General features: G+C 39.7%; 1 protein-coding gene across 4 annotated transcripts in view; it reads left to right on the forward strand.

Moving 5' to 3' along the window:
* Window positions 1-4,085: 4,085 nt before the first annotated feature.
* Window positions 4,086-26,891, forward strand: part of erc2 (ELKS/RAB6-interacting/CAST family member 2) — a 109,255-nt gene continuing 86,449 nt past the window's right edge. For all 4 annotated transcript variants that reach the window (XM_057845366.1, XM_057845369.1, XM_057845370.1 and 1 more), the window contains exons 1-2: window positions 4,086-4,217; window positions 14,579-15,411. In XM_057845366.1, coding sequence (XP_057701349.1) covers window positions 14,734-15,411 — 678 coding nt within the window. In that variant the 5' untranslated portion in view covers window positions 4,086-4,217; window positions 14,579-14,733. The remainder of the gene's footprint in view (window positions 4,218-14,578; window positions 15,412-26,891) is intronic.

Raw genomic sequence — 26,891 nt, forward strand, 5'->3', positions numbered from 1 at the left:
GTGTTAATTATGTGAGTCGAAAACAGACACCCCTGGCAGAGTTAAATGTACTAGCAGAGTTAATCAGCCACACCCAGTTTAAGTGCATGTGTCAGAGAACAAAGCAGGTGAAAAGCCTTGTGTGTGAAGTGAAACCACGACTGTAAGTAGTGTTGTCTATAAAAAGCTGGAGTGTGTTCGGTTGAAATAACACATAATAGTGAGCCTGACTTCGTTGCTTACTTAAGGGATGCAAAGTTCCTCTGTTACCTTTCACGAGTGCAACAGTAGAGTACAATTGCCAGTTAGGCACATGTCCTACACTAGGGTCCCCCACTCATCCAGAATTTTAACAACATCACAATGAATATTTAAAATTAACATTCACATTGTAAGAAAACAAATGATGGTTACACATTTTGCATGTAAAAGGTTTGAATCAGAATTGCCTAACTTGTTTAAGTAGTTTATTAAGTCTTACTTATATCATTTCGGCATTTTTTTTTCATTTAACTGCATAACTTAATAGTTACTTAAAGCAGTTGTGTAAGACCACTTGAAATAAGGTTCTTGCATAAATAGCATCTTTCATTTTGTTGAATTTAGAGCAGCTGCACGTATGTTACGGTTAATAAACTTTTGGAGCTGCGATTACCAACCATACTGGATTTTTGTCTTTCGTATCATCAATTTTTTTATCTTAACAAGAAGCAATATTTTCTCGTTGAGGCGTGTCTTCACCCGAAGATTCTTTTTGTAGAGACGTTCGTAAATAGAGGTACCACTGCAAATCCTATTTGTAACTGTACCCATAAGCGGATTTTCGGGGGCAGGCATGTAATTGACTTTCCTATACATGATATGATTTTAAAATTAAGAATTTTCCAGGAAAATATTGTCTATAAAAGTTGTAAAGAAATAAAACAAACAACAAAAATGAATTAAATGAACAAAAAAAAAGCTATTTTTACAATGGGTCAAAATTATTTTCCGACCAGATCATGTGAGTAGCACCTTAGACCGTCATTTGCTTTGCTTAGCCAAAACCATCCGAGGACCGAAGAGGCTAGATGGAGACATAATTCTTTTCAAACCTAAGCTTTCAAAAGCGACAACAACTGGGTTGAAAATGTGGACCATGAAACGCTAGAGACCACCAAAATGGTGAGCGGCGTTCCAGTTTGCCCCACTAAAGACGCTAATTGTACAACAGAACCACTATTGGTGTCTTGCCCATGGTGTTACCCCCATCCAAAATTGCGTCCCCTGGCCGCGGGAGCGCACCCAAACACACATTAGTTATTAATGATTTTGATTTAAACAATTAATTGAAGCCAGAAAAGAACCACAGTTATACAGTGTATCACAAAAGTGAGTACACCCCTCGCATTTCTGCAGATATTGAAGTATATCTTTCATGGGACAACACTGACAAAATGACACTTCTAGTAATTTAGACATGTCCTATGGTCTGATGAAACAGGCGGGCTTTCTTGTGTACCGTCTTCAGAAGAGGCTTCCTCCTGGGGTGACAGCCATGCACACCAATTTGATGTAGAGTGTGGCGTATGGTCTTAGCACTAACAGGCTGACCCCCCACTTCTTCAATCTCTGCAGCAATGCTGACAGCACTCCTGTAACGAGTCACATGACATTTTGGAGGGAAAATGACAAGTATTACTCAATTTGGACATTTAGGGATGTACGTAGTTTCTATGGGATGTACTCGCATTTGTTGCCAGGGGTTTAGATATTAATGGCTGTATTTTGAGTTATTTTGAGGGGAAAATAAACTAACTCTATTATATAAGCTGCACACAGACTACTTTTCATTGTGTCAAAGTATCATTTTGTCAGTGTTGTCCCATGAAAAGATATAGTTAAATATCTGCAGAAATGCGAGGGGTGTTCTCAGTTTTGTGATACACTGTATATTTTGGACATCGATGTTTATTAAACTGGAGAAACTTGGAGGACTTGAATTACAGTAATAACAGTTATAGGTCATCCTACGAGTAAAACAGTGAAACGCTGCCTTTTTTACATTCCGTACGTATGTTACGTTATACGACAGATAAAAAAAGTTTTTTTTTTTTTGTTTTTTTTTATGGATGTGCCATGTTTTAAAACCTTGTAGATAACTACATCACCAAAACACAGAAATCGAGCAACTCAGTACAGCGCAGCGGCTCCGCACAGGGGATACAATTTTTGACTGGGGACACTACATATGCACGACACCGGTGGGCGTACCATATTCAGTGGGTGACGATCTTGGCGAAAAGTATAGCCTAAGCCAGGGGTCCCCATCTGCCGGGCCGCGGACCGGTACCGGTCCGTGGCGCATTTGCTACCGGGCCGCACAGAAATAATAATTTAATAACGACTGCATTCTGGCTGACTGAATTAACCCTGTGCCCCTGCTTAACACACCAATATCCCTATCTACTCTAGATATAATACTACGGGATAGATTAGAATGTCGTCATAGAAATCCATTGATTGGACTGCTAGCAGTACATCTTGTTTATGTATATAATATATCTATGTGCGCTTTTCCTCAATAATAACATATTGCTAGGCCGCGGGCGCAGCACATTTGTTCCCGGAAGTAATTAGCCCCCACACGAGCGAAGATGACTGGAAAACAGACGTCTTTGGAGATATTTTTACGGCGACAAGGGCACCTGACGAGCCTACAACCTTGAAGACCCACGAACTGCGAAGGAGTGGATTCGTGACCCATTTGTGAATAAACCGAGTGATTCGAGCATGTCTGTGCAACAGGAAGATCAACTTGTAGAGATCGCAAATGACGGTGACCCTATTAAACGTACATTTGAGACAACAACTCTACAGAGGTTCTGGATTAAAGTCATTCTGGAATATCCTGACATCGCTACAAGAGCATTGAAAACCTTGCTACAATTTCCAACATCGTGTCTTTGTGAAGCGGGCTTCTTAATTAATGTTTAACGACAAGGCGAAGTCGTAATGGTGAGAGCGGTGTGAAGTTGTTGTGAGCAGCTTACATGGCAGGATGTATCTGGGGAAAACTTTTCTACAAGTCCTTTCATGATCAAACGTAAGTTAATATTCCTTTCTTTCAAGAAAGTTTGTAGTGTTTACTTTGGAATCGCTGCATTTGCGCATTTTGCGGCTATGTTTAATGTTACGCGGCTGCGCAGAACTGCATCGTTGCAATTTTTGATGGGTTGCAAAATTTGTCACAACACCGGTCCCTGAAAAAAAGACTGAAATAACACCGGTCCGTGGTGCCAAAAAGGTTGGGGACCCCTGGCCTAAGCAGCCTGATTTGGAATTCCTCTCAAGAATGCGGGGCAACAAAAAACAATCATTTTGAACTTATTGTTATAAATATTCTTGTATGTTAATTGTTTTCGCTGACACTGTGTCTCGGGGTCCTCAACATGTTGTGCCCCCCCTGCCCCAAAAGTCAAGCCCATGATTGTACCTGCAGTATTTATGAAGGGTTTAGCATTTGTTTTTGGGCTGTGGAACGAATTAACCGAACTATATTTTATTCTTTTGGGAAAATCCTGCTCGACATAAGACCATTTTGACATTTAACCCAGGTCCTGGTACGAATTAAATTCATATGTAGAGGTGCCACTGTACCTAGCAATGAGAAATGAAGTAGGAAAAGATGTATGAGCACCACGATGAGGGCAGCAGTGAAGCAAAAGCTGAGTAATATGAGTGGGCTCCATTCCTCATATAGTTACAAGCAGGCACAGCACGCTCCTCCTTCACCAGGATTAGCAGCCTCTATGCCTTAGTAGTAAGGAGAGATGCTATTAGCCATCTTTAAACGGCATGTTGGGGCGGAGCATCGTATGCTGCACAGCATGAGAGGAAGTGCTGATTGTGTGTCAGATAACACTCAGGGCGGTTACTCAAGACTATAATCGCTCGCTTCTTAGGCAAAATTGTGACATGCCATATGTAAAAATTATCGTTTCTAATTAAGACCAACAATGAGCGTGGGTAAGCATCCCCCGCCGACACGCGCACACACACATACCTCCCTCCCCTCCCCTCCCCTCCCTCCTCCCACCGTGCATGCAGCTGCCACTTGCGGTAGTGACGGGGATGATGCTGGCGTGCAGAGGAGGACCAATGACAGCGCAGGATGCTAAGGGAGGCTGCTCGGCTGAATGGAAGCGACGGGATCTCGTCCGTGTAGCAGCACAAACGAGGAATTAACATCGAAGGAGGTGAGTGTGTTTCTACACCTTCATCCAACGGCAGTGGCTTGTCTAGAAATCGCTCGCACGGCCCGTGAAGTGTCCATTTTCTGTATTATCTAGGGAGCATTTGCGAGCAGCTGAAAGAGAAGCAGTCCTCATACGGACCCGTCCGTTCATTTATGAGTAAATAGCGAACGCTTTTCATCTTTAAGCCGCGTTCAAACAATGCGACACTGAGGGTGTTTGACAACGCTCTCATTCGGCAACCCATCCCAGTGTTGCGTTCAGGGGTTCAACGCGCGCCACGCCGGGGCCATCAAACATGGAGGCCCCATGAGCTCTCAGTAGGTCCGTGCTCCATATGCTGCATCACATATAATTTCCTTGGTGCAACATTCACATTTTTAATCAGTCGCTGTTGGAATAATCAGTGTCTCATTTCATGGACGTATATTTCTAGTTCTGTCCCTTTAACACTGATTTTTAAAAAAATGTCTTTTCTGAATGGGATACATTTGAGGCTCAGTAGTAGAATGCATGATGAGGAGGCTGCATGTTGCACCACACTCCAAGGGATTGGTGCTCCCTCTCGTGTGAAATGACTCTTATCAACCCATATTGAAGGCTATATTTAGAAAAATGTCCTTCTTTGTCTGCCTGAGACTGAGGCTCTGACCTCAAAAGGAGCTGGCCATCATCTCCTTCCGACCGGTTGTCTCCCCTCCCTTCTCGGTGCTGTTTTCTTAGAACAAAATTGATATGGCAAAATGTGAGGATGGAGACCACCTTTATCGAAAAAGTCCCAGACACTCAGCTGTGAAATCTATATAGCATGTCATCTGCGTCCTCTCCGCACCAGTGCTCATCGAATTGGCTGATTCCTCCCGAGGCCCTCACTTGACTCACTGAGAGATGTCCTGATCTATCATTGAGTTATAATGTTTTGATTATACCTGAATATATGTGAAAAGGTAAACATGCATTGGAAAAAATGCCTGATGAAGCTGCCGGGACATATTATTCGGTACTCCAACACCATCTTTTGGAGCATGAGAGGCATGAAAAATAGCCTTTACAGCTATAATTATCATCTGATTTGATTGACACAATTTTTTTTACTGAGCCTTCCATTTTTATTGATTTATTGTTTTTGCAACATGAGATGCTAAATTCTTTTATGCATATTCATACGTAATAGTATGCTATTGCAAAATACAATCCCAAAGATATGCTAGCAAATCCATACATCTGAAGCATTCTTTTTAAATGCAGGTCTTGTATTTTTTTGTGTTGTGTTTGAAATATTTCAAATGGGGAAAAAAGTTTTCATGTTGTGAATTGAGTGAAAAAAATATTTTGTCAATTAAAAGCCAATACTTTAAATTAGGGGTATTCTAAATGAACATATAAAGAATTCAGTGGTTTGAAAATGTTTCTCATATTAAAAAAAAAAAAAAAAAAGCAAAAAAAAAACATCACCTTAAAATGATAATAATATCATATTCAAAGGGATCCAGGGATAGAAAGACTTATAAATTCTTAAAAGATAATCGTTATTATGATTTAAAATCATTTGACATTGATACCCCTCTTGATGTTTTCGTTTTTATACAATATGTAAAACTTTTACGAGGAGGTCGCCATTGTAGTTGATGTCGCAGGGCGGTTTTGTCACATGGTTACACTGCCGTGTTTCCAGAGTATGACTCTAGCGACATAAACATGTCATCTGTTCGACCCTTTCAATTGAACCCGAGAGGAACATCAATGAGCATGACAGCACTGTTGATATTTCACAAAGCAAGCAAAGCAAACGCAAAATGAACAGCAACGACGGGATGAGACAAGACAAGAGTATGACAAAACTGGTGTTCTGCCAAAATGTGCTACACCGGCAAGACGTCCTACAAGTCCTACAATTTGACACCCTAAGTAGCACCGTGCGCTTTCAGCTTGTTTTGTTCAGATGCATTCATACAGACAGAACATACTAAAGATGCCTTAAGAAAATACTTAAATGTAGCAATATCAAATAAGGGCGGTTTAAATATGCTACGTAACTAATGTGGTCAACAGATCAACAATCTGCTATAAAGCTACGACAAGAAAACACAATGCTTAAAAGTATGAGAAGGAAATACATGCAAAAAGTATTTTGAGGCAACAAAAAGGTAATAAGACTCAATAAAACACAAATAGTAAGTACTCGCCGCTTTTAACCGATGTGCACATGCAGTGTTGGACTTCCCACCGCGTAGGACGGAATTGCAGAACACCGGTAGTATTCGTCAAGTAAAAGTGGCAAACTATGTTATCACCCCGAGCGTCCATTGCGCACATAAAACATGGCGCCCTCCGTAGGTCAAAACATGTACTAATAAATATTATAGATTTTTAAATCAATGACGATATTTTATGTGTTTCTAATAACATATTTTAGTAAAAGAGAGCAATTGTGGGCTTAGTAGAGCCTACAAGTCTTTAAATCCGAGATTCCCTTTAAAAACATATTTGATCTACTGTAACATTATGCAAAATTTGAACATCCAGATTCAGCTTTAGTAAAACTGTATTTGAAATACTATTAATTCCAATTCATGACAACTCCAAGAAAATAATTTAGTTAAAAAAACAGGCAAATCCAAAATTTAATCTCTCTTCGACTGTTACATGCAGTTAATGCACTGTCATCGCATTCTACACTCACTTTCAAGCGTGAGATATTTTGTTATGTCTTGGTGTAAGTTTCTAACTGAAAAGTAGACTTTACATTAGAATTGTCAAGGAAAAAAAAAAATATATATATATATATGTATATATATATATATATGTATATATATATATGTATGTATATATATATACATACATACATATATATACATATATATATATTTACATATATATACACACACACACACACACACACACACACACACACACACACACACACACATATATATATATATATATATATATATATATATATATATATACGTACATACAGTAGATTAAAAAAAAGAAAAATTAATGTATACAGTATGGGATTCTGTCGTAAATACTGTGTAACGTGCATTAAATTGAAAACATACAGTATGGACACAAGATGACTAGCACAATAGAAGAGAGTGACAATCATGAAAATGTCCTACATTTTCTTTGAAGCTTTGATAATATCCCAGTGATTGAAGAAATGATTGAAAAAGTGATTGATTCTTTATGAATTTAGTTGCTTCTGCGCAACTGATTACTGATAAATCGTTTCAGCAAGCAAATGGTGCATAATGGAGCGCACTTCAAATATATTGTTCATCTTTGGCTAATTTACGATATAAAGATTAGCATATTACCGACGGGGGATTTTAGCTACTTCACTGGGCGCTATTATTCTTGTTAATAATGCAGTGGCACTAAAACAGGAATTTAAACATTCTGAGGGAAATGCTCACAAAGTACGGTGCAACAATGCTAATTCATTGATCAAATGTTTGTTCTTTTTCCAAGGACATTTGTTGAGCAGACAAGGAATTGACATTCACCAGTCATTTTAACAATTTATTTCAATGACAGTCAAAGACAACGCACATTATGAGCTGCGCTTTTCTGGCGAGACATTTGTAGTTCATTCAAGGAGGGGACCGTTTTGTCTTGACTGCCAATTTGTCTTCAGCTGTTGAAAGCTGACCAGTGAAGATAAGAGCAGCTTGTTGTGCAGGCTCAAGTAGGTTAAATTGGAATTTAATTTACCGGTACATCTCAGCGTGACTGAATTGAAAGCACTGAGGAATGATTACAAACTTTTTCGTTGAATACATTTGAAGTTGAATTTCAACTTTTAAAAGAGTGTCCTCACTGACCTCACCCGCTTAAAAAATACATCTCAAAGAATGCCCCAAACACCGCAGGCTTGTTGTTATCAGTCTTTCGAAAATCCAACAACGCAAGGACATGCATGAAGTATGAATTTATAAATTTTCATCTCCTTTCTTGTCACCTTTGGCAAACGACGTCCGGCGACCGAGGCGCTTAATCTCTGTTAGCCAAGACGTCATCACCATGGCAACTGGGCCTGAGCAGCAAGGCACCGGAGGGAAAGCACCAAAGCTTCGTCAGATGCTTGAGTCCATTTTTGTGTCGTGTTTCTTACAGATGGCCCAGTATTAATCACCACAATGCATGAAACATAGGCATGTCAGGGTTTTCTCATCACTTCGTGGTTTTGTGGTATGCACAATTGTAAATTACCTGCCATTTACAAACATATATATACAGTGGGGCAAATAAGTATTTAGTCAACCACTAATTGTGCAAGTTCTCCCACTTGAAAATATTAGAGAGGCTTGTAATTGTCAACATGGGTAAACCTCAACCATGAGGGACAGAATGTGGGGGAAAAAAAGAAAATTACATTGTTTGATTTTTAAAGAATTTATTTGCAAATCATGGTGGAAAATAAGTATTTGACCAATACCAAAAGTTCATCTCAATACTTTGTTATGTACCCTTTGTTGGCAATAACAGAGGCCAAAAGTTTTCTGTAACTCTTCACAAGCTTTTCACACACTGTTGCTGGTATTTTAGCTTATTCCTCCAGGCACATCTCCTCTAGAGCAGTGATGTTTTGGGGCTGTCGTTGGGCAACACGGACTTTCAACTCCGTCCTCACCCCATGGCGTCAAAATGATAACAAGAACAGTGAGCAAAAATCCCAGAACCACACGGGGGGGACCCAGTGAATGACCTACAGAGAGCTGGGACCACAGTAACAAAGGCTACTATCAGTAACACAATGCGCCGCCAGGGACTCAAATCCTGCACTGCCAGACGTGTCCCCTTGCTGAAGAAAGTACACGTTCAGGCCCGTCTGCGGTTCGCTAGAGAGCATTTGGATGATCCAGAAGAGGACTGGGAGAATGTGTTATGGTCAGATGAAACCAAAATAGAACTTTTTGGTAGAAACACAGGTTCTCATGTTTGGAGGAAAAAGAATACTGAATTGCACCATACCCACTGTGAAGCATAGGGGTGGAAACATCATGCTTTGGGGCTGTTTTTCTGCAAAGGGACCAGGACGACTGATCTGTGTAAAGGAAAGAATGAATGGGGCCATGTATCGAGAGAATTTGAGTGAAAATCTCCTTCTGTCAGCAAGGGCATTGAAGATGAGACGTGGCTGGGTCTTTCAGCATGAAAATGATCCCGAAGACACTGCCAGGGCAACAAAGGAGTGGCTTCGTAAAAAGCATTTCAAGGTCCTGGAGTGGCCTAGCCAGTCTCCAGATCTCAACCCCATAGAAAATCTGTGGAGGGAGTTGAAAGTCAGTGTTGCCCAACGACAGCCCCAAAACATCACTGCTTTAGAGGAGATCTGCATGGAGGACGGGGCCAAAATACTAGCAACTAGCAACAGTGTGTGAAAAGTTTGTGAAGAGTACAGAAAACGTTTGGCCTCCGTTATTGCCAACAAAGGGTACATAACAAAAGTATTGAGATGAACTTTTGGTATTGACCAAATACTTATTTTCCACCATGATTTGCAAATAAATTCTTTAAAAATCAAACAATTAGATTATCTGTTTTTTTTTCTCCACATTTTGTCTCTCATGGTTGAGGTTTACCCATGTTGACAATTACAGGCCTCTGTAATATTTTCCATTGGGAGAACTTGCACAATTAGTGGTTGACTAAATACTTATTTGCCCCACTGTATGTAAATATATATATATATATATATATATATATATATATATATATACTGTATACAGTGATAGATAGGTTTGGTCACATGAAGATAGATTAAATGCAAATAAATATCAACTCATCAGCCTTTTGCAAGATTGAAAAGAAAAAAACAATCGTATAGACTACAATAAAGTAAATCTTTTGATATTTCACAATTTGGCAATACGTGCATACAGTAGTTCACAGCAGCATACAAATTGACAACAAATATACATTTTTGCAAATATCTATACATATTTAGAATTAATACAGCATGCATATTTATAATCTCAGGGTAAAATAAAAAATAATGCACGGAGTGAACTCTGTGACCTTTCTAATTTTATGTCTACAATAGACATGTGCCGGTTACCAGTTTTAAGGTATACCGTGGAATGAAAAAAAAATCACGGTTTCAAAACCGCAAAAAAAATCATACCGTTCCTACGGTATTAGCTATTTTTTATGTCGTAAAAAAGCAGGGAGAAATCTCTTGCTTGCAGCTACAAGGCTCAACCCTCAGCCACAGGTTGTTGCTCAGTGTGAGTGAGTCAGCTGTGCTACACGATGACAGGAGGAGGTAAAACTCCTGATTTTTTTCTCGCCAGTGAAGAAAACAAAATCACTAGTAAGGGAATACAATAATTCAGCTACAGAAAAGTTATAGACGGCCGCGGCTTAGAGGAGGAGGGCTACTGGGGAGGCAATACCTCCAATATGATTTTGCATTTATATAAAATTAAAGCTTATTTAACACTGTCATGAACGTTTCCCACCAGCTACAAGCGTTCACTCTATGGTGTTTAGTGTGTCAAGCGGTGGTAAAACATGCAGTATTTTTTCTCTCTGGCAACTGTCTTGAGAAAGTGTGTGTATAATGTAAACATGAACTGAGTCATACACACGTAGTTTTTATGGAAAATAATTCAATTACTTTTGTTCTAATGGTAAGAATGTTGCGCTGTGGCTGTGGGTTTACATTCACCCAAAGGCCTGCATTTATTTTAATTTTATTTAGAATATTCAGTTTAGTTTAGTTATGTTTTTTTTATCTCTTTTAAATTAACATCATACTTATGTTCCAATTTGCTAATATGTTTTGAAAAATAAAAATCGTGTTCAATGAAAAAAGTTTTGGTTTTTTTTGTAACCCAGATATCACGAAGTAACACATTTTAGAGCTGTAATTGCAATTCCGTGGTACCGTGAAACCTTGATACTTTTGCTTAAGGTTATCATACTGTCAGAATCTCATCTCTCTACAATAAACAAAGAATAAATTGATACAGTCAGTAGCATTCTTAATGCAATATCGATTTAAGAACTCAACCCCACATTAATTTAGCAAACTATTAAACGCTGTAAAAAGTTTACAATGCTTGCAAGAACGAGTTGTTTCTTGTACAGTAGTGACACCTGCACAGTGATGAACTGTAGTTCTGCACAACTGCAAATAAGAGCCACAATTCAGAAAGATTAGTTTGTTAAATTCCAATCAGTGGCATCATTTTCTATGCATGGCATCTCAATAACAGCTTCATATATTGTTTATTTATGAAGTGTCATCTGTGTGTTCTGAAAAAGAAGGACTGCAACTCTGAAGAGAACTACTCGCCAGCAGTCTTATTATTTTAGCTGGCATTCATTAGTGAATTTTATTGCGCTACCTTATAGATATCGAATTACATTTATGCCTGGTGTTTGTGTTCGTTTGTGTCCCTACTACTAAAACAGCACGTTGTGTCAGTTTGTGTTTTGTGTCAATGTTTCCCTTTGTTTGAGCGCTTTTTTTTCATAATGCATGGATTTAAACAACAGTGTGCATTGAGAAGCTGACTAGCACGGCGTTTAACATCACAGTCACACGATCAATATATTTTGATTTGTAATTGAACTTGCATATCTGTGCTCTCTGAACAAGCACTCACCTGTAAACAGCGGGGTAGTTCAGCTTTGCAGATGACTTATTAAAAAAGGCAAAACAAACATAGGATGCATTTATTAATTGCTCAGTGTTTGTGATCCCAGCAGTCTGATGTGCGATAAAAGATATTACTGCATCTAGGGCTTCAGTTTGTCAATTAATTATCTGGTGTACTGACGCTTGTAAAGCTCTTCTCTCTGTATCAGCAGCTTTAAGTGGATTTTGATAAATGCTGGCCGTAGGGAAATCCAGCTTGATGCCAGTGAGATGCTTTGACGACAGTTACTAGCTACCTCGTTGTTTACACCTGGATAGTCTAATGAGATCAGTACAAGATTCAGCCAACACAAATATACTTTATGTTTATAATACTGTTTATTCACAGAGGCAATATTTTAATCGCAGCTATGGTGTGCCCATGTGTAGAACTGCATACAGTCACAATGACAGGCTATGTATGTTTAAAAAAAATTTAAAGCTGGGAAACAACAGAAATTTCAACCACGAGTAATGGCATAAAATCCTATTCATCACGTTTAATCACTTTGTAATAAGATATGCAAACTAATGGCTTAACTTTTAATTGGTAAGGTTACCTCACCAATCCTTAACTTACCCATTCTATAGCCTGGCTCTGTACTGTATATATCAAAGCTCTGACTCATGCCCTAAATCCTGATTTGCTATTTGTGCTGGCAGAAGCCAATATTACAGGAATGGATTAAAAATGTATTCTTTCTGCGTTGTGTTTTTGTCTATTTTGAGCCCATCTCACCATCTTCTTTGGCCCGGAGCAGTATCATCCTTGATAGTTGATACTAAACTAACCTAATTTAACTGTAAAAGATCATCCCTCTTTCTCGAAGTTGCCAAACCTTGGTTTATTGCTATAAAGGAGTCAGACAACATAAACTGACTTATGACAGAAGTGTTAAAACACAGGTGAGATGAGCTTTATTGACTGAGTGCGTTTCTTAATGCTAATTTGCCTGTTTTTTACATTGTGGACACTTCAAGCGAAGGGTGTTTGAAAAAATGATTCTGAGATGTATCATGATATTATGTCACACAATTCTCTCATTGATTCAAAATCTGTCTGTATCGATCCTTACACCTTTTTTTGGTGGAAATAAACAATTGAGTGGCTGCATTTCTACTCCCGTCCAGTAGTTGGCAGCGCACAGCAGCCTTGCCTTGCAGTCTGCTGAAGTAACAATAACATTAGACTAATCCGAGTAGAGTTTTGTGTACGTTGCCCTGTAGCTGTTGCTCGGATGAGTCTTTTTATAAGTCTGAAATTGGGGCTCATTTTTTGCCTGGAACTCCAACTCAGCACTGTTCCAGCGATAGTCTGGCGACGGTTCCGTGGATCAAATTCCCAGGGCGGAGCAAGCCACAGCAAACAGAAAGCGGAGTGGACTAATCAGCGACGGGCAGACGTGACGTTGGTAAAGTGACAAGAAACTCTAGTGCGAGGAAATAAACATACAACGAGAACGGAGAAGTTTATTCAACATGTCTAACGCGAGACAGACTGTTGGTTTTAGCGACTCGATATGTTTTTGGTCATCTATAACTGAATTAGCAGCGGATTGGAACATATTGTCGGCTCTCCCATTCGCCATCTATGTTGTGGAGACGACTTCCGACGCGCAAGAGTGAGGTTGCTCGTTAAGAACACGTCGCGCAAATAATCGAATCTGATTGCACGGTTACTTTCGTTCGGGCTCGAGAGGCCAATGAGGAGCTGGGTCCCAGACTGTTCTCCCGGTGTTTGAAAAATACAGGGAGAACAGCCTGGTCGTGCCAGGCAAGCTCATTTTGGCTTTGACTGCAAAAAGGGAAGCATGTAGTATTTAGAATCCTGCATTTAAACAGGTTTGGACTGAAGAAGGTTTGCACTAAAAAGGAGAAAATGTTATAATACAAGCCATATGTTGTTCGAACATAAAAACATTTTTACTTGAGTGCTGGATGAGGTTTCAGGGATAAATGTATATACTGTAAATGTACTAATGTCCATTTTGATTTGTGATTTACAAATATCGCAATAATTGCCTTCAAGGGTAGTATCGGAAAAGTCAGGAATTGTGACCTGTGAATCGTGATACAAATCATATCATTACACACCCCTACTTCAAGCTGTGTTTTTCGAATAACAAAATACACGTAACACGCACTGTATAATTCATAGTCAAGCCAAGCATGAGATATTGACACAGGGCAATTTGTTGTCATTCAACAATATTCAGTTTAATCTGATTGGAGTGCAAACAATTCACTTATTCACATCCACAAGAATGCCAATTCGAGTCAGGACTGATTCATGCACACCTCTACTGTATAGCGTATATGCTGCATATTAACAATATACAGTCCTTATAAAAACATTGTGTCTTTAATGACAATGTTCCTATTAAATGGATGTTGTGCACTTCTTCTGCCAAAAAGAAGTGATTATCTCATTTTCCTTGCAAAGCCAAAATAATTTATACAACTCTTGCATTGGATGGCAACACTCATGCATGCAACTATTACTGTAGCTGATTTAGTTCCCGATTCTTTGTGAAGGGATCACTTAAAAGGGAAATATGTTTAGAAGGACTCCCCTCTTAATTCTAATGCCTACTGGTGACATTATATTCACTTTGTTTTAAAACTGCCAAAGTCTTTTTTTCTATCAAGATTTTAAAAAGAAAATTGTTATAGACCCGACATAACCATGATGTTTTTGTTCCTCTTACAGGCACCTTCCAGTTGTCCGCTCCATGTGCGACATGCTCCATCTCCCAAGACATTAAATAAAGTCACCCATGTGTGGTTTAGCGAGCCTGTGCAGTATCATCGCAGTGCGCCCCCGTTAAGGACCCCTCTGGTGGCCACGCGGCCGACTCACGGGACATGTACGGCAGTGCCAGAGCTGTAGGTCACTTAGAGAGCAGCCCCGCACGCTCCCCGCGCCTGCCTCGGTCCCCCAGACTGGGCCATCGAAGGGCCAACAGCGGGGGCGGGAGCGGCGCGGGGGGCAAAACGCTCTCCATGGAGAACATCCAGTCTCTCAACGCTGCCTACGCCACTTCAGGGCCCATGTACCTGAGCGACCACGAGGCCGTGGGCTCCACAGCCACTTACCCGAAAGGCACCACGACTCTGGGTCGGGCCACCAGCCGGGCCATGTACGGGGGCCGCGTCACAGCCATGGGCAGTAGTCCCAACATCGCTTCAGTGGGACTGCCCCATGCTGACCTTCTGTCTTACAGTGACCTGGGCTCCATCTCCATGCTGCATGCCCACCACCACCACCATCAGGCGGTGCCCTCCGCCCTGTTGAGGCAGGCGGTGCGGAGCAGTGGAGGGGAACTGCTGGAGATGCAGGCCCAGTTCAGGGATATGCAGAGGGAGAATGAGATGCTGCGCAGGGAGCTGGACCTAAAAGACAGTAAGCTTGGCTCTTCCACCAATAGCATCAAGAGCTTTTGGAGCCCAGAGCTGAAGAAGGAGCGCATCATGAGGAAGGAAGAGGCCGCACGCACATCTATACTCAAAGAGCAGATGAGAGTCACTCATGAGGAGAACCAGGTGAGAACCATCTGTTCAGCTATCATCATTTACTTCAGGAAGGGTCCATGCTTGACCTTTCAGCATTTCTTCCTTGTATAAGACCTCTGCCATGTTTTTGCGACCTTTCTGGAAAGAGCAACTCCTATGGCCACTATTTTCTTAGATAGCACAGCTGCATAAAACATAGTGAGGATGTGTGTTTGAAGATATGGCTGGCGAACTGACACTAGAACTACCAAGGGTGGATCAGTTGATACAAATCCCTTGTGTATCCAGAGAAGAGCCATTTGACCCTAATCAGCATATCTTTTGTGAGCATTGAGGTCATTAGTCATTCCCATTAACACTCACAAAACCACAGGGCTGGATTGCTCCAAGTAGCATCTTGAGTGTTTGCAAGGCAGGGCTACCTTGGCTTTGTCAGACAGTGGACTGCTCAGGCAGGTAATTGGGTGGACGACCTTTTTAAATATTCCAAAAACTGCAGTTTGCCTACGTACAAGGGACGGTGTAATTAAAAACAAAAAAAAATTATGTGGTGACATACGACACTTGGTCCTTTTCCTGGGTGTTGGAGGTTGTTGCCGAAGCAATTTTTCCTTCTGCGCCTTCTTTGTGCCCACATGAGAGTGAGCCAATTCCTTTGGAAGACCCACCAAGAAATCCACCCGTCTCTCTTACCTTCTGGTGCATGCCTGATACAACACATATGCATTCAGTGCTGCCATGTCAGTCATATTGTAGAACACGGCGACTGGCCATCTCCATGTTCCTCCGTATTTGACAAAGCCAAGGGAGCCCTGGATTTGCAAATATTCAAGATGCTAATTGCAGCTATCCTGAGTGAACCCCCCCCTTCACACCTAGGCAGCGACTCCACAGGAGTGTATGGGGGTTGGTCTGCTTGATTGCTTGTTTGAGTGATCTATTGTTTGACAAAGCCAAATAGTCAGTTTGGTATCGGGGTCATTTGACGCCTTTCTGGTCTTTCTTTATAGCCCCCAAAACCTTGGACTTCCAGTTATTCAAATATTTAACCGAGTCGAAAAAATGTAGACGAACTAAACTAAACAGCACTAATCATACTGTATGTCTTCATCCAACGGTTACTTTAACACACATAGTAGTAACACACCCAGAACAACTAACAGGCACATTCCGTACTGCTTTGTGGGGATTTTCAAAACGGTAAAATGTGAGGGGCTTTATCTTTTTCTTGCCTTTAATTACACTGCATCCTCCAGTAGACCTTGATACTGCCCACCCCATTATTCCACAGCACAATGTTGTACTCCACTAAAGGCAGCAGCTCTAAATTCACACTTGCCTGTGTACGGTAGAAACCAAGATGTTCCCTTTCTCACAATGAATGCATTTCTACACTAGCCATTTTTCTTTTTTCCATCCATAATTTTTAAGACAGCTAAAGGTCCATCTTTGACTTTCTTAAGTGCGGGGGTGTAGACATGGCCCAGTTAAATCAACTTCTTGAGTGGGCACCTCGCTCAGACACACAAGACACAAAAAACTTCCCATTTTCTAATTCCTCTGATCATCTGTCCGCCTCCATTTAAAAGTCTTTGCAAAAAGTTGATCTTTTACAAAATGCACAACATACCCTGGGGCACAGATGTCTTTATTTGGTTATAGCCTCATATATACTTGATTCTAAAATAAGTCATTGCAGACTGAACATAATGTTGGTTCCAGTTTCCAGTTTGCCTTGAGTCATGCTCATTTTGTGGATTGTCATCTCATTATGCAAATTGCTAATAAAAAATGTAGCCAGAAGAAATGTTCTAGGTTGGCATTTTGCTTATTTGTGTGCGACAGTATTTCCGATCCTTTTTATGCCAGGCTGTGGCGTGCTTAAGCCTTTATTGTTCCTGTCGATTTTATTAACAGTCAAAGAAGCAGACACCACTCTTTCCCATTCTGTTTAAGCAGATTGTATGGATCTTATATATAAGTTTAACAAAAAAAGTTCGTTTCTTCTGGTTCTTTAACTTCCCTGGAGTTTAAAGAGAAAGACTAGAGCTTTCCGTCTTGCTCACACTTTGATGGTTCACCTGCTTCCGATACCTCAACAAGAGACAGAGGGGCATTCCTCTGTTTTTTTTCATTCTCCTGATAATATATGTACATCTACTATTGTTCAGCACTATTTAACGCTTAGTGTGGATCTTTTGGGATATGCATAACATATGTGCATATTTATATTATATACAGCAGAATATTAAAAAAAAAAACATATTAAACTTCCTGCTGCATGCAGATGAATTCTTGTACTCGGTGTTCTCGAACACTGCACTCAATTATGTTCACAGGCAAGCTGCATTAATTGGTCTTTTTTATCTTGATTTCGGAGCTTTTTAAATGTATGTGCTCAGCTAGGCCTTGTCTAGAAAACCACTATGTCATTAAACGATAATGATAATTGTGCAAAAACCTTAAAATGATATAGAGCATTGATTATGTTCACTGATTGAGTGATTTCCTTCTTAATGACAATGAAAATGTGTGGAAATGGTCTTCTGTCTTCCTATGGCCCTCAACAAAAATGATGGGGAAAACAGTATTGCTTTTATTTGATATATGTACAGTAATACAGTATTATTGGTAATGAAAGCAAATGTAGTAAAACATAGCATTTCCGCCTCACAATTCTGACGTTCTTTTAATTGCTTGCAAAAACATGCTTGTTAGGTTCATTGCAGAATCTTAATTGTACAAAGATTTGAATGTAATTGTGAATGTCTAGTGCATGTACAGTGGTATGAAAAAGTATCTGAACCTTTTTGATTTTCTCACATTTCTGCAGAAAATCAGCATCAAGAGTGATCTGATCTTTGTCAAAATCACACAGATGAAAAACAATGTCTGTTTTAACTAAAACAACCCAAACATTTATAGGTTTTCATATTTTAATGAAGCTAGTATGCAAACACTGACAGAAGGGGGAAAATTAAGTAAGTAAACCATCGCATTTAATATTTTGTGTCTGGCATGAATCGCTGTCTTTAGGTCATGCCACAGCATCTCAATGGGGTTCAAGTCTGGACTTTGACTTGGCCACTCCAAAATATGTATTTTGTTCTTCTGAAACCATTCTAAAGTTGATTTACTTCTGTGTTTTGGATCATTGTCTTGTTGCAGCATCCATCCTCTTTTTAGCTTTAACTGTCTGACAGAGGGCCTCAGTTTTTCCGACAAACATCCTGATAAACTTTTGAATTCAGTCTTCCATTAATGATTTCAAGTTGTCCAGGCCCCTAGGTAGCAAAACAGCACCAAATCATGATGCTGCCTCCACCATGCTTCATGGTTGGGATGAGGTGTTGATGTTGGTGAGCTGTTCCATTTTTCCTCCATACATGACATTGTGTGTTACTCCCAAACAATTCAACTTTGGTTTCATCAATCCACAATTTTTTTTGCCAAAACGTCTGTGGAGTGTCCAAGTGCCTTTTTGCGAACATTAACCGAGCAACAATGTTTTTTTTTTTTTCTAGACAGCACTGGCTTCCTCTGTGGAATCCTCCCATGAACAACATTCTTGGCCGTAGTTTTACACATAGTTGATGTGTGCTCATAGATATTTGACTGTGCCAGTGATTTTTATAAGTCTTTACCAGACACTCTAGGGTTCTTTTTTACCTCTATTCTGTGCTGTATTCTGTGCTGAACTCTTGGCGTCATCTTTGGTAGACGGCCACTCCTTGGGAAAGAAGCAACAGTGTCAACCTCTCTCCATGTGTAGACAACTTCTCTGACTGTCGATTGATGAACATCCAGACTTTTAGAGATGGTTTTGCATCCTTTCACAGCTTTATACAAATCAACAATCCTTGATCGAAGGTCTTCAGACAGCTCTTTTGACTGAGCCATGATGCACATTAGACAATGCTTCTCATCAAAACAATTCTTACCAGGTGTGTGTTTTATAGTGGGTAGGGCAGCTTTGCACCACTCATCAGTGATTGGGCACACAACTAACTTAAATTGTTTGGTAAAAAATTAGTTTCAATTGCACTTTAATTCCCCTTAGGCAGAGGGTTCACTTAATTATTTTTTTCCCCCTTCTGTTATTGTTTGCATGCTAGCTTCATTAAAATATGAAAACCTATAAATGTGGTGTTTCTAGTTAAAGCAGACACCGTTTTTTCACCTGTGTAATTTTGACAAAGATCAGATCACCTTTGATGGTGATTTTATGCAGAAATGTGGGAAATTTCAAAAGGTTCAGATACTTTTTCATACCACTGTATGTCTGCGTTTGGACCAGTCCAAGGTGTACCCTATGGAGGATTGGCAAATATATTTTGTTAGCATCAACCTGAACAAAACTCAGATCATGACACACATCCTCCCTTCTTCTCACAAATATTGGAAAAATGAATTCTTAGTTGTATAGAATGTAGCAGAAAAAAAACATTATTTTTCCAGTTTGCAGAATTATTTATATCAAAATGACTCCTTGGTAAAAGGTGATTAAAAACAAAAAAGCTGATTGTTGAAATAATATCACACGCTATAGTCCATGCTTTATAGTACCTCTCACAGCAGGTGCCTGAGTTTGAGCAAATAGTGCACATCATTCATCTGGTTAATAAGGTGAGGGAATAAGGGTCTGTGTTTACCACGTCCAAACAGGACGGTTGTGTGCGAGTTGTTTCAACAGCATACAAATGTTTGACTTCAGCACATTTTCCTGTGCTGCTGAAGCTGGAGACAATCTGCCGGCGGCAAATATGTGAGCAGAAGCCGGTTACGTCTGACTGTGTCACAACCAGCAGTGACGCTCACTCACCCAGCCCTCATCAACACAAGCCCCAAAATGGAGGCTGAGCTACATGCATTGCAGCACTGTGCATGTTCGTTGTGCGTGTCATGCTGCATGCACCCTCCCACCAACATAAACAATTAAAAGACTACATGTGTGAGGAGCAACACTGTGGCTAAAAAGAAGGCCTGTTCATTAATTCGGCCAGTCGAGCACTGATATTGTTGATATTATTATTATTTTTTTAAATTTAGGGGGGGAATTCATTTTTACAGCGCAAATTCAAATCGACCTGTTCATCTATTTTTAGTGATTCATCTAATTAGATATAGGTTAAAAAGTATTTGTAAATGAAAAAATAAAAAAATTGAAAGAAAGTATTCAAAATCTATTTTTTATGTACGTATGAACATATAGTTTGTTTACAATATATGTTACCCGCACAGCAAATGTACATTGATCCATTCATCAAAACTGGAATAATCAAAAAGAGCACAATCTCAGCATTCCAATGATATACCAATCTTTTTTCTAAGACGGCATCGGAATGAACGGAATTGACTGATATATTATATTAGTTGACTGGTGTATCTGTATTTGGAGTTTTTGGAATTGACGCATAAGAATTTATGAATATAGCCCTCATTGCAATTGAGGGTTATATCTGCCTTTGGGAATTGCTGTATATGGATGCCATTGGAATTCACAGATATACAGTAGCTGTCATTGGAATTGAGGGACATTTCCGTATTGGAGTTACTGTATATACAGTATGTGTCTTTGGAATTGGCGGATATATGCGTCTTTGGAATTGCCAACTATGGCTGTCAATGGAATTGATGGGTATTTTCATTATTGGAATTGACCAATACTCCAACCCTAAAACTTTCCCCCTGTCCCCCTTTACCCCCAATTTACCGTCCCCCTGTGGACGGTAAATTGATTGCAAGACCCTGGTTTCCTTTACATTTTTACATGTTTATAGCATTTGTCGACAGATCATTTCATTGCGACACAGAAATGAAAAAGACACCGCTATGCAGCACAAAGAAAAAAAAAAAAAAAAAAAAATTACCGTATTTTTCGGACTATAAGTCGCAGTTTTTTTTCATAGTTTGGCTGGGGGTGCGACTTATACTCAGGACTTATGTGTGAAATTATTAACACATTACGATATCATTTCACATGTTATTTTGGAGTGACACTGATGGTTTGGTAAACTTGTTAGCATGTTCTTTATGCTATAGTTATCTGAATAACTTTTAATAGCTATGGCCATGTTCAAGTTCTGCCTTTGGCAATGTGTGTTCAATTGTCTTATTGACTTTTTCATATTGAAATGCATGCTTTTAGTTTGTGGCGCTTTCACGCCCACGTGGGGGCGCACTCACACTTGTTTACACGAAGAAGAGCGCTCACACGCCAGAAGAAGACGGACAGCTACGCAGCTCTGAGTGAGTGGGCGAGTTAGCGAGCGAGAAACATGGCTGTGAACCTACGTTCATTGTTTATGCTTGTAAAATATCTCTACAGAGGCAACACCTACTGTATGTGTATCATCTTTTCTGTTGTTGTTGTTGTGTGTTTTCCACCCGCGATCGGACACTTAGAGCCAGTTGTGTGGTTGTTTGAATGATGTGCTAATGCTAGCGAACGCATGCTAACCATTTGTGTCATTGCTGTAATAGCACCTAATTATCATTTATTTACGTTGATGCAAACCTGTTTGGTATCGAGGACGAAATTGATTCAGCAAATTATACGGACGTCCAGCATCGCCATTTGGGAGTTTAGCTCGCTGTATAGCCAGGACCGAGCCGTAGCGTCCTGGTGAAGACAGTATATTCGCATTTCGTTGTTCGTGCATCATGTAACATCATACTGTACACTTATTCAGCATGTTGTTCTCTATTGTAATTTTATATTAAATTGCCTTTTAAGATGACATCTTTTCTTTGTGTTGGATTTTATCAAGTAAATTTCCCTCAAAAATGGGACTTGTACTCCGGTGCGACTTATATATTTTTTTTTTCTCTTCGTTGGGCATTTTATGGCTGGTGTGACTTATACTCAGGTGTGACTTATAGTCCGAAAAATATGGTAAGTCAAAATGTGATTGAAATTGTTTTTCCAACATTTGGGTGCACTCTTCTCACTGCTTCAGCCATTGTAAGACCATGACTGAGAACATGGTCTGCATATGTGCTTTTCCTATTCTTTCTTGCCTTTCTGATTTTTTTAACGATTTATTTGTGTGATACGGCTGCAAATAAGTATTTGAACACCAGAAAAAAAACAAATGTTAATATTTGGTACAGTCGCCTTTGTTTGCAATTATAGAGGTCAAACGTTTCCTGTAGTTTTTCACCAGGTTTTCACACACTGCAGGAGGAGTCTTGGCCCACCCATGAGTAAGGTTTCTGGGCTGTCGCTGAGAAACACTGAGTTTTAGCCCCCCTCCAAAGCTTTTCTATTGGGTTTAGGTCTGGACACCGGCTAGGCCATGCTAGAACCTTGTTATGCTTCTAACGGAGCCACTCCTTGGTTTTCATGGCTGTGTGCTTTGGGTCATTGTCATGTTGGAAGACCCGAGCATGACTCATATTCAATGCTCTGACTGAAGGAAGGCGGTTGTTCCCCAAAATCTCACAATACAGGGCCCCAGTCATCCTCTCTTTAAGACAGTGCACTCGTCATGTCCCATGTGCAGAAAAACGCCCCCAAAGCATGATTCTACCAAACCCATGCTTCACAGTAGGGATGGTGTTCTTGAGATAGTACTCATCATTCTGATTCTCATCATGACCAAAAAAGTTCTATTTTACTCTCATCTTACCACAAAAATTGCTCCCATGACTCCTCTGCATGATCCAAATGGTCATAGGCAAACTTAAGACGGGCCTTGACATGTGCTGGTTTAAGCTGGGGAACCTTCCGTGCCATGCATGATTTCAAACTATGACGTCTGGTGTATTACTAACAGTAACCTTGGAAACGGTCCCAGCTCTTTTCAGGTCATTGACCAAGTCCTGTTGTGTAGTTCTGGGCTGACTCCTCACCTTTCTTATGATCATTGAGACCCCACGAGGTGATATCTTACATGGGGCTCCACTCCGATTGAGATTGACCATCATGTTTAGCTTGTTCTATTTTCTAATGACTGCTCCAACAGTGGACCTTTTTTCACCAAGCTACTTGGCAATTTCTCTGTTGCCCTTTCCAGCCTTGTGAAGGTGAACAATTTTGTCTCTGGTGTCTTTGGACAGCTCTTTGGTCTTGGCCATATTACAAGTTTGAGTCTTACTGATTGTATGGGGTGGAAAGGTGTCTTTATGCAGCTATCGACCTCAAACAAGTGCATCTGATTCAGGATAATACATGGAGTAGAGGTCGACTTTTAATAGGCGGAGTAACAGGTCTTTCAGAGTCTGAATTCTAGCTGATAGGTGTTCAAATACTTATTTGCAGCTGTATCACACATATAAATTGTGAAAAAAAATCATGCATTGTGATTTCTGGATTTTTCTTTTTAGATTATCTCTCTCACAGTGGACATGCACCTACGATGAACATTTCAGACTCCTCCATGATTTCTAGGTTGCAGAACTTGCAAAATAGCAGGGTGTTCAAATACTTATTTTCTTCACTGTACATACATAAATACATACACTGTATATACATTCCGATGCTATATTTGAGCTATTTCAGAGAACCGGTGTTCGGCCATTCCTTACTACGCGGCGAAACGTCCTACACAATGCTCAGCGCGCTTGCGCATGCATCCACACGCATGCGCACATCGGTTAGAAGTGGCGAGTACTTACTATTTTTGTTTTTATTTAGTTATTTAGAACCTTTTCACTGTCTCAAAGATACTTTTTGCATGTATTACCCTCTCATACTTTTAACCATTGTGTTTTTTTTGTGTTAGCTGTAAAGCAGTTGACCACATTAGGCACGTAGCGTATTTAAACCGTCCTTATTTGATATAACTACATTTAAGTATTTTCTGCAGGCATTTTTTTAGTATGTTATTCATGTATGCATCTAAAAAAAAAAAAACAAGTTTACAGCGCACGGTAGTACTTTGGGTGTCAAATTCGACTAATGTAGGACGTTTCGCCGATGTAAAGATTTTGGCAGAACACCGGTTGATCAATGGTTGATGTAATAATTCTGTTTAGTAGATGAAGTCAAGATTTTACTATTTCAGAATATATTTAGAAAATAGTAATGCAAATGTTGAAAAATATGTTTGACATATTGTGACAACATGTTCAGCCAATTTGAATGTAAAGACTTGTGCAATGAACTAATGCCTACATGTTGCAGGTTCAGACTACTCAATAGAGACCCGTGATAATACATCTTGAGCAATGTGACATAAGCAACAGATGATGGAGAAAACATTAGAGAATTTTACTGACTCTCTGGATGAAGGCCATTTGAAACTTGTTCAAAGAAACCAGAGACTGCTTTTTTTGATGTGCACAAGTGACACAATGTTATGAAGATTGAACGAGTAGTTTTGAGAAAATCAGTTCTGGTCGGAGAAATGAACCAAAGCGACTGAGAAAAACTGTAATGTGAAGACTCATGCGAGGATCGTTTGTCTACACTGATATTCAGTATTACTGTATTACACAGACAAGAATAGGACCCTAGGAGACCATCCTGACATCTTGGGTCACGATTTGCTTACTCTCCACTTGTGGCTATATTTAATGACGTTTATTATCCCTGACAGTACAGTGGTATCTCGACATACGATCACTTCGACACACGCTCTTTTCGATATCCAACGTAAATTTTGACGATGCATTTATTTCTACATCTGACAACATGCTCGAAATACGACGATTTTTGACAGCGCCGCAGTTTCTTTGTTTTGCCGGAAGACGGACACACGGCTGATTTTCTTGTGAGAGAAATCAACACTAGATCCAAAAAGGTTAGTGCAGGTGGAGAAAAAAAGAAAAGGTGACGCTTACCATTGAAATGAAGAGTGAGTGATAGCAAAATATAAGCATGGTGTGTGCATCCATGAACTGGGTCGACTATAGGGTCGAAGAATGTCGATCTCGGCCGGCGGTCCTACTTCGCTCGCCAGTCTTTATATGTTAAGGTGACAATTCCTATTGTGGTAACATCGCCGAAGAAATCGCCAAATCAAAGCAGGAAGTAAAATAGAACCGCACTCTCTTGCTCAACGTCACATCAGCACCGCGGTGCGTTCAGGTACAGCAAAAAAATTTGAACCCGATTCGTTACATTATTACAAGTATTATTATTATTATTATTATATTATTATTAATCAAATTGTTATTCATAATTTATTTGTTTTGCTCTTTATAATTGCTATTCACAATAGTAACAGGAGTATTTATTAAGGATTTAGTTTAGGTTTTAGGGCTGTGGAACAAATTAATTGAATTATAATGTATTCTTATGAGAAAATCCTGCTCGACACACAACCATTTCGACTTACAAACAAGGTCCTGGAACGAATTAACTTCGTATGTAGAGGTACCACTGTACTTCAATTATTCATATTTCTTCACTGAATTAAGATTAATGTTCATCGTCATCAGAAGACTGGTTACGTTAGGTTTATGTTGTGATCAGATTTCACTATTTCAGCCAAGCATTCGTAAGATAAAGGGGTTGTTTTAATCTAAGATGCTTAGTATGTTAGTATGAATTTGGAACTTATAAGCAACCAATGTATTTTGTTTTTCATCACTCCGAAAGATTTTTTTCTTTTCTTTTTATTTTAACTATTTCTTATGAAACAGAATACAATATAGAATGTCACTGTAGTGTGAATTTAAAAGAAAAAAAGATGATGATAATAATGATGATGATTGATCACCCACATTGAACTTAACAATTATGGTCCCTCAAATTTCTCATTACTAAATATCAACATGGAAGAAGTTTTGTGACCAATGACTCAACTGTTTGGCTCAGCATGAGAAATGCACTCGCCTACACTAACTAACACGTTCACATGCACTCCTTCAATTGAGTTCAGTTTAGTGCCACCTGGGTAAACGACACAATGTTGTCGTGTTTGTTCAACAATTTTGGCTCAGAGGCGAGTTACACCAAGCTATGTGTTGCTAATTTTGCAGACACATTTGAAAAAGGTCATTTTTGCAATGGCGCCAGCAGAACCCTGACAAATTTTCTGCCCACCCTGCGTAGTATAGATTGTCGTAAGGTCAGTTACAGTGGGGCAAATAAGTATTTAGTCAACCACTAATTGTGCAAGTTCTCCCACTTGAAAATATAAGAGAGGCCTGTAATTGTCAACATGGTTAAACTTCAACCATGAGAGACAGAATGTGGAAAACAAAACCAGAAAATCACATTGTTTGATTTTTAAATAATTTATTTGCAAATCATGGTGGAAAATAAGTATTTGTAAGTAATTCCAAAAGTTCATCTCAATACTTTGTTATATACCCTTTGTTGGCAATAACTGGGGCCAAACGTTTTCTGTAACGCTTCACAAGCTTTTCACACGCTCTTGCTGGTATTTTGGCCCATTCCTCCATCCCTCTCCTCTAGAGCAGTGATGTTTTAGGACTGTCATTGGGCAACACAGACTTTCAACTCCCTCAGCAGATTTTCTATGGGATTGAGATCTGGAGACTGGCTAGGCCACTCCAGGACCTTGAAATGCTTCTTACGAAGCCACGCCTTTGTTGCC

Source organism: Corythoichthys intestinalis, chromosome 9, assembly GCF_030265065.1.
Source record: "Corythoichthys intestinalis isolate RoL2023-P3 chromosome 9, ASM3026506v1, whole genome shotgun sequence".
NCBI lineage: Eukaryota > Metazoa > Chordata > Actinopteri > Syngnathiformes > Syngnathidae > Corythoichthys > Corythoichthys intestinalis.